The sequence below is a fragment of the Pygoscelis adeliae genome, unplaced genomic scaffold (assembly GCF_000699105.1).
Source record: "Pygoscelis adeliae isolate BGI_AS28 unplaced genomic scaffold, ASM69910v1 Scaffold93, whole genome shotgun sequence".
Taxonomy (NCBI): Eukaryota; Metazoa; Chordata; class Aves; order Sphenisciformes; family Spheniscidae; genus Pygoscelis; species Pygoscelis adeliae.
Genome location: NW_008824469.1, coordinates 1,062,806 through 1,071,660, shown reverse-complemented (window position 1 = coordinate 1,071,660; position 8,855 = coordinate 1,062,806). Strand labels below are relative to the sequence as shown.

Here is an 8,855-nt window from a genome sequence, read left to right as displayed (position 1 = left end):
AGGAATGAGTGCATGAAGCTGGGCTAACACAATGCTGGCTGCACAAAAGGTGGCAAACAAGACACATTAGAAGCCCAATTAATTAATGCAACAAGGAGCAGCAGCAGCCACCACTCACCCAGCTGCAAACTGACATGCAGACTCATGCCTGGGAAGGGACGTGGCAATTGCTGCGGTTTCCCTGTGCCAGCCTATCTGGATGATGAAAACCAGGGACATGCAACCATCAGGTTATTGCTAAAATCTAACACCAGACTACAGGTTAAGTTACACAAGTGCAAACTTGAGCAACTTCTTGACCCAGACCTAACAGAGATGCTCCAGGAGCGATTCACCAGCAGGACCTCGCCATCCTGCCTTGGCATACTAAAGGTGCCATAAAAAAAAAATGAGGACTTGGGGTAAGTTTCTTTCACTTAACTTCTCCCAGGGTTTTACTTGTGTTCCCAACTCTTTATACAATTCTCCTAACTGCCAACTTTCCCTCGACACGACTGTAATTTAGTCAAACGCTTCAGGAGACGCAGCAGTGACCTGTGGGGCAGCCGCCCTAACCACAGGGCCCAGAGCCAGTACCTCGGGTTGGTCCTTTCACCAAAACCACACACACACACTTATACTCCAGACCACATCTACAACTAACCCACAGCTACCAAGAACATCCAACACTTTGGACAAAGAGCCTATGGACTTTTAGAAACTGCACCTTCTCCTCCCTCCCCAGACATCAGGTGGCCACATCTGCCCTTGGAAGTGACCAAGGAGGGGGACAGAGACAACAGACCCTGCAGAGAGGCATCAGCATCTCGGATTTCCTGGTCTTCAGTGCAAAGCTGAATCCCCTTTTGTTGCTTGTTTTTCTTTTAAGGACATTTCATGCTTTAAATAGTTTTTGCAGGTGGCACAGTACCTTGATCCATTGCTAATGAGAATGCTTTCCCGTATCGTCAGCGTGCAGTAATACCACACTAACAGAAAGTTAAACACTTCATCTGTCACCCTGTTAGATAGAAAAAACACACAGGAAAAAAAAAATTCCTGTTAATTATAAAGACACATTCAAAAAATCCCTATTTTCCCTCCCTCCCCTTGGGCGAATGAAAACCTGCCCAAGTAAGCCACGGACATGAAGCCCCAGTCCTGAACATCTCTAATCCACATGCAGACCCGCGAGCATCGGCAGCACTGCCGGGCTCAGAGTCTTTTCCTCTGGGAAGCGCCCCGTGATATAACACTGCAGATCTTGAGCTGATAAGCAGGTACGCAGAGATAACATTAATTCCTTCTGAAGGAAAGAAAGCACCATGGAAGCAGCGGGTGATCCAATTTAGAGAGGCATTTCCAGGCTAATTCAGTGAGGAGATTCCATGAGATCTATACAAATCAAATCAACTAAAAGAGCAGAAGAGCATTGCACTCTGGGGGGAAAAAAGCCTTTATTTTGCTATTTGCAAACCCCTGAAGCCAAGGGGATTTGGGGCAGCCTCTGCATATGGCAGCATCGTTCTTTGATACGATCCTGCATTCGCCCCAGACGCAGAGAGACCTTAGTGGAAGTGCCCGGCTCCAACACCTTCCTGTTTTTTAAGCAAAACTGAATAGAGGAAGCTCGTTAGTGCTCAGATACTTTATCATGACCTAGAGACAACGTTTCAGGTCTGATCATTTCATGCAAATGCTCTCTTGTTGCGTTTGCAACCCCAGAGCTGCAGTACGGTGCTGGTCCCTGCCTGGGACAACCCATCATGAGCAAAACCAACTGCTTGTTCCTGAGCACAGCATGATGCCAGAAAAACAACAGATCAGGAAACACAACATTGGACTTCTCTTAGTTACAAGAGACTCCAAAAAAAGTTAAACAAGGAAAAGCAAGTAGCTACAATACAGGTCCTGCCAGTGTTAAAGAAGAGGTGCAGAAGCTGTCCTGCTGTCCCAACTGCTCAAAGCCTGAATGCCGCCAGAGCCCGTCTCACCATCCTTAACAGAAGATAAGTTAGTTCAAACCCAGCAGATTTTTATTCAAAATATTTGATTAACAGTAAAAATACATCCTACCTGTAGTGGAGAATAAACCTGCAGGCGACGGCCCCGAGTAACAAGATTATCGTCAGATAAAGTTTGAACTTCTCATACTCGTCCTTGTAGGCGAACCTGGAAGGGAACAGCCGCCGTTTATGGACACAAACGGGTGTTTTACCAGAACGTGGCTTCACATTTTTCAAACAAGATACAAATCCACCTGCCAAGCCCAGAGACAGAGGTTTTGCTTGAAACATTTAGAAAACCAGTGGACGGTGGTGAAAGGCAGCGTTCTGTCTGCAGGGTCCGTCTAGGCTGCACAGCCACTATGCTGCAAGACAAAGGCTTAAGTCCATAAGAGCTGGTTTCTGGGTTGGCATAAGATTAAAAAAAAACAAAACCACCTCCCTCCCCCCCATTTTCTAGAGCACCATATGCCTAGAAGTCGCAATACCAGTTTTCATTGCAAAAAAAACCCCTTACAATTAAGGCAACAGGCTGGGCTTAAAGGCAAGTGATGGACAGAATCCACTGGAGCTACACGAAGCGTTAGCATGGCCCGTGTCATTGTCCAACTTGCCCACCCTCGACATTTCATCTTTTATCAGATCGAGGAGAAACCCATTCCCATCTCTGGACTTCAGTCCCTAACCACAGCTGCCCCCAGAGAAACCCAAATTCACATGCGCGGAAACGCTCACTTACTTTGCTTGGTTACTCAGGAGAGTTACATTCACGTTTCCCAGCACCAGATTTAAGTACAAGCTGGAAGACAAAAAACCAAGAGCAGACCCAAGTAAGTCGTTTTATTTGAGCACCGCAGGATGACCCAGATGGGAGCTGAAGAGACCGGCATATCTGCCACAGCCACATTTGCTGTAGGTTTTTAATTAAGGCAAACTGGAGAGACAGACTACAGAAGAGGATTTAAACGTGGAAAGATTGGTCAGCATTTCCAAGGAGTTAGAGAAGAGGTTTATTTTCCTGGTCCCTTTTCTGCACTACAGTCTAAGGGCGATATGTAGTGTGCACTGTCCAAAACCAAAAATAACGGGGAGAAACTGGAAGAAAAGTTTCTGATAGAAACTTCTGAGGGGCTACAGCATCACACAGCCCTTGACAACTGAAAGAAGTCTGTCCTAGCAACCCCGCTTGAAGCAGAGTATTAAATTTAAAGTCTGTTGAAAACACTACTTTAAAAAAAAAAAGAGAGAAAGTTCTTGTGCTGATTTAGTCTTAAAAAATTAGCACAGGAAAACATCAGTGTGAAACAGTGAATTGCACGATCTCTCGCCAAGGCAGGGTTACTTTTATTTTAACAAGAAAACCTGTGCTGCCTACACAGTACATTTATATACACTTCCAGCTAATGAATTCTGTATACAACTGACACAGCAGCTCAGCAAGAGATTTATGACTAATCGTTTTACATGTATTTCTTCAACATGCACATTATCCTTCGGGAACACTGCTGCAAACACTTAAAAAAATCAGCTTTCCCAGAGCGCACGCCTCCCTGGCAAAGCACGTACCCATTCTTCTTCGGCAAGTAGGCTTCCATGTCGAAGAAGGCATTTTGCCTCTCCTTGATCTGGGTGCTGATCTCCTGAATGAGAGCAAACTCTTCAGGACTCGCTCTAGGCTTGCACCTGCAAGAACACAGAAACAAGATATTCCCGTTCATGTTTTTACTTCCTTTTCATTTAAAGGAAAATAATGTTGTCAATAAAATCCATGCTGTTAAAAAGCTAACTGCATGAATTGATGCCATTGTGCACTTTGCTCCTGTATTTCTGCAGCACCATTTGGCTTACCATGATTTTATTTCACTGCCTGGTTTACGCTGTTATAGGCTATTTCAACCAGCTCATTTATAAATCAGCTTCTCTTTTCATCTCAGCTCAGTGACAGGTTCCCTTACTTCTTCCCTAGCATGGGACTTACGGAATATTGTACTTTCTTGCAGGAACTCCTTCCACTTTGGGAACTTTGTGCGTGGTTTCAGGCACTGCCCTTGCAGAGGCTGCAGCTCTTCAGGCATGAAATATTTCAGGATGTAACAAAACACACAGCTGATGATTTACTGACAAACTGCAGTTTTACCAATTAATGTAAAACAGAGAGCAGAGCACAGTGACGTTAGCAACCCGTGGTGTCGGAGGCGGTGCTTTCAGACCTGCACACAAGGAATTTAGCTCATGGCTCCCAGGGATCACCCGAGCAGCTCCTGTAAATCCACCCAGGAGCGAGTTATACCTTCAGGTTCCAGGACTGATGCTGCTTTTCCAGCATGGCTTACGGAGCAAAGCTTTGCTCACCTAGCAAAACACGTGGACCAAAAACTGTACAGTCCTGCAGCGTACAGCACATACTGCAAGTATGCAAACCCACACAGGCTCCCTCAAAGATCTTCTTTATTTACAGGACTCCATCTCTCATGGGGTTACAGACATTCTACCTGGCTGTGATGGATGGAGGTGACTCAAGAATAATATGGAGCAAAATTAGCACCACAACACAGATTGCGTATTAAAATGCTAAAAATCCAAACATTTCAGCCCTTTGGGAAGGAGAAACATCCCATTCCTGCCTCCTCCACCCTCCAGATCTCTCGTTACCGTTGCAGGCTGTGCTTCAGATCCCTCAGTGTCTTCTTCTGCCGGTGTATGGAGCTGCTGCAGGCTGTCTGCAAGCTGGTGACTTCTTCCAGTTTCTGCCTGTAAATTTTGTGTGTTTCCTGCAGGAGAAGAGGAGATGATTGGTAGGAAGAGCCCTTCTAGGTTACACGTTGTATTTGGTCCTCACCTCTGAAGGAAGCAAGCAAAACCCTGTTTTTTTGGAGTCAACAGGCACCCCTGCAAACAAGCACGGAAGGGGTGATGCCAAACCAGCACGGATCCAACACGGCTTAAATGGACACTAACGAAATTCCTGCAAAAGGAAGAGCATCCTCTCTACGCTCATCTCATTTCCTCTTTCCAATGAGCTTTCCCCACTCGGGAGCTCCTCATTCCCATCCCACCCTGTAACGAAGCCCCCAATCCTCTGTTTGATCCCAATCTGTCCCCATCAAATGGGTGGCTAAATCACAGAGCAGGAGCTCTGATTTCACAGCCAGGTTAAATCTGGGGAAAAAAGAATAAAGATGAGGAAGCAGGGTGGGGGGGGGGGGGAAGACACAAAACCAGCTACAAATCCACACCTGGGGGTTTAGACGCCTCCTGGCCACCACTGCCATCTCAACCCCATGTATGTTCAAGCAACCTACTGCCCCATACTCTGGTTTAAGAGCTTAACCCATCCCCTCCCTGTGGCATTAGATGCTCCTCGAGAGGAACTTCTTTATCACAACTCATTGATCCTCTGAAGCCCCGAATTAGTGTTTCACTGGCCATAACCAACTACAAGCCCGCTGAGAGGTGCCTCTGCTCTCACACACCTCCCTCTGCTCGGGAATAAACACGCTCTGCTTTTCCACCCTTTGCAATGATTTCACCACCTTCCCAAGTGCAGGGAGACCTCAGGAAGGGCTAACCAGACACCAAGCAATGCCCTCTGGGCAAATTTTAAGATCTATAATAACTTGGAAAACAGAGTTTGCAGAGTTAGTGCCAAGAGAAGACACGGGTTAAATGGCTATTTGCACGTCTGCTTTATCTACTGGCATATCAACGACCACAGAAAATTACCACCAGTTTTCCCAGCGCATAAACATGGTGGTAAACCATACAAAACAAATCTTTGCTCTCCTCCTCATTAGAACCTGGCTGTTAGCTGTTCATTATTTCCAGGAGCAATGCAAAACAAGCTCCAGTATCTGATTTAAAAACCTTAATAACCAAACTAACCATGTCCAGACACCGCAGCTCTCATCATTTTAGGATTGGTTTGGCTTTGCTTAGCACGGGCAGGACTTCAGGGCTCACTGGATTGCACAGTAACTCCTGCTTCTCCAGATGTCACGCAACAACATCTTTTAAAAGACTGGTTCAAAGGGTGTAAGTAGCTCTTAGCCAAAAAAAGTGTTCCAGTATTTATTGGAAACACAAACAGGCAAGTTGAGAGCTGGTAAATTCTACTGCTGGCCAAAAACATCAGGATAGTGATTTAAAAACGACACTGGTATTTAGAAGAACATAACATTTGCTAGTAGTGAAGTTACTTATTCATCAAGAGAGGCGATTGCTTACAAAGGGGACCCACCCACAGCGTAGGGAGCTCAGCACTGCCTTCACATTAACACATATAACCCACAGGCCAAATACCTGCCCGGAGCGTCGGGTTTGGCCACAGCTCGCTCTCCATGGAGGAAACAACACGCACCGAAAAACAAGGGACCTGTGCACCAGGGAGAGGAGTATTTTTGCCCCGAGTTGAAGAGCTCCCAGCAGAGATATCAGAGTTGTCTCTGCACCCGAGTTTACAAGATTTACAGCGCCAGGGCTGTGACTGCCCAGTTTGCAAGTGGAAATCACACCGCCCAATTTGCCTGCAGACTAAGGGCAGGCAGCAGTTCTGCACGGCAGCCCCGTGCTGCAACTGCTTGATGTTTTCTGCAGCTACCCAGAAGTCTATTTTCCACTGCACTTGCAACAGCCCTGCTTATGGTCAGCACTTGTTCATTTGCAGGACTTAAACCGCATTCATGGGGAGCCCTTGCAGGGCTTTTTCCTCATCAAAATCTGGTTTAAGGGTTTCAATTAAAAAGCTGTTGCAGGGCAACTTGCATTTTTCCCATGTCCCTGCCCCAAAACTGCAATGCCCTGCAGCCCCGAGCTCTTTCTCAGGCTGCTGCTCCAGGGATGAGGTGCTGCCCTGGCAACCCAAACAACAAAAATCCGCAGATGTGGCTGGTTAGACGTGCTTTGCAAACCGGGATGTACCCCAGTCCCATGTCACAGCTGGCACCTGCTGCCCCGAGGGGATGGTCAGTGCTGCTGCGCAGCAGTACGAGCCTCTTCAAAGCCCCTCAAGTCGGAGCTCCCCAAATACAAGCATAGCCCCAAGTGCCCCATGGAAGCCACCCAGGACGTCAGGGGCAGGAGCTACGACCAGAGTCCAAGGTCCTCCTGCAGAAGGAAGACATAGCCCCTGACCCAGAACTTACAACTACAAGACGGGGCAGGAGTGCGGTGAAACAGATCATTTGGCCCCACGAGGCTGGCACTGCTCTCGACACACAAAAAAATCTGCCCACCATCATTTTTTTTTCCCTGCTGGCACTGCACAAGAGACCCTTTTAGTGGGGGTGACCAAAGTACCTTGGAAAACACCAATGGGAAGCTCCTTCCAAACGCGAGCAGCAGCTCCCACACCACCCTGGACCAGCATTTCCAGCTGGAGATGAAAGTCAGGCCAGCCAAAAAGAGCACTGAAGGGGGGTGATGCAGGTGTGGAGGAGGGGGATCAAGCTGCTGCCGGGAAAACAAGGCTCCTCAAGAGCAAGAGATGCTGAGAGTGTGTCCAAAAAGCCACGTGCAAGGGCAAGCATGAGCAGACACCCACACTGAACTACTTTCTTACTAAAGAGTTGGGTTTTCTACCCCAAGACATCACGGTTTGACTTGAATCCAGTTCGAGAGCACAGAGCCTTCCTTCAAAGCACGTTTAAGCACCACCAGCATCTCGCGGAGCTGGAGCAGAGTCACATCCTCAGGACAGCGCCGTGTTCCCCTCTTCTGCAATGCCGCCTTCAGATGTAAGCTCCACTTGTGAGCCCTGAAGTTCTCCGATAATGGATGTTATTCCAACTTTTCACCTCTACAGTACTAACCACTGGGCAATGATACCTCATGCCACCAGCAGCTGCCACCCCATCTAGAAGCATTTCTACTTCCCTTTTACAGCTGGGGAAACCAAGGCAGGGATAGGTCATTGACATTTTGCTGTGGTTTAGGGCAGACTTAAGCAGCATGCTCGGCGAGAAGGCCGGTCAGCACACACAGCAAACAAGTGATCAACAAAACCACACCAGCCAGTGCTCCCCCCCCAACGCGCAGCCACCACCTTTCCTTCTGTTAACAAGCATACAACCTGAACTGACTTTTAATTAAGACAATGAGCTAAATCTGGAAATCACACTTTTTTTTGCAGTGCACGTTCTGTTTAACAGCCTAAAAGAGGCTAACAGCCACGCAGAGAACAGCCGGTCATGTTTTAAAACTGGCTTAAAGATTTAAAGCACGTGTATAGGCACACACACAGGGAAGGGAAGGTTTCTGGAGGTAAAAGCATTTTGCAGAAACAGCTCTCGGCCCCTGCTCCGAGGTCTTTCTGTCCTTCAACACACTTGTGCAAGGCAGACAAACAGCACTGGAGTCCCTCATATCCCACCTCAGGAAATTAAACTCTGGCTAGATGCTGCCTGCAGCACAAGTCATTACCTGCGTCGCTCCTCGTGCCATGCTATGGGTGCAAGAAAATGCCAGGTCCCCCTTCTCCAGCCTCACTCTAGCAGCGGGAACCACAGCACCACGTGCCGCCTCAGACATACGCAGGGCATAGCCGTGGTTTGGGCTGGGATGTCCCGTGTGCACGTAGCACCTGCCTGGAGGTACCGGGGCACAGCAGTATTTCTGGGGTGCCGTGCAAAGGATGTGCATCCGTACACGGCTGTGCTTCGTGCATGCACCCCGGGCCTGCGGCAAAGGCGTCGTGCACGCGTGGCCCTGCCGGGAGCAGCCCACCCGGGGCCTCTCCTGGGCGCAGCGAGGAGCGGGTGAGCCTTTCTGCACCCCCGGGAGCTCCTGGCTGAGGCTGCCCCAAGGCGGGCGCCTCCCGAGGAAGGGGGTCAGCGGAGGGGACCCCCGGGGGCGCGCACCCCGCGCGGCCGGCCC

General features: G+C 48.5%; 1 protein-coding gene across 1 annotated transcript in view; it reads right to left on the bottom strand.

Moving 5' to 3' along the window:
- Positions 1-8,621, bottom strand: part of TMEM120B (transmembrane protein 120B) — a 13,140-nt gene extending 4,519 nt beyond the window's left edge. The window contains exons 1-6 of the mRNA XM_009321223.1: positions 8,403-8,621; positions 4,638-4,756; positions 3,552-3,668; positions 2,725-2,784; positions 2,056-2,151; positions 911-1,000 (exon numbers count right to left, since the gene is read on the bottom strand). Coding sequence (XP_009319498.1) covers positions 911-1,000; positions 2,056-2,151; positions 2,725-2,784; positions 3,552-3,668; positions 4,638-4,756; positions 8,403-8,621 — 701 coding nt within the window. The remainder of the gene's footprint in view (positions 1-910; positions 1,001-2,055; positions 2,152-2,724; positions 2,785-3,551; positions 3,669-4,637; positions 4,757-8,402) is intronic.
- Positions 8,622-8,855: the final 234 nt, after the last annotated feature.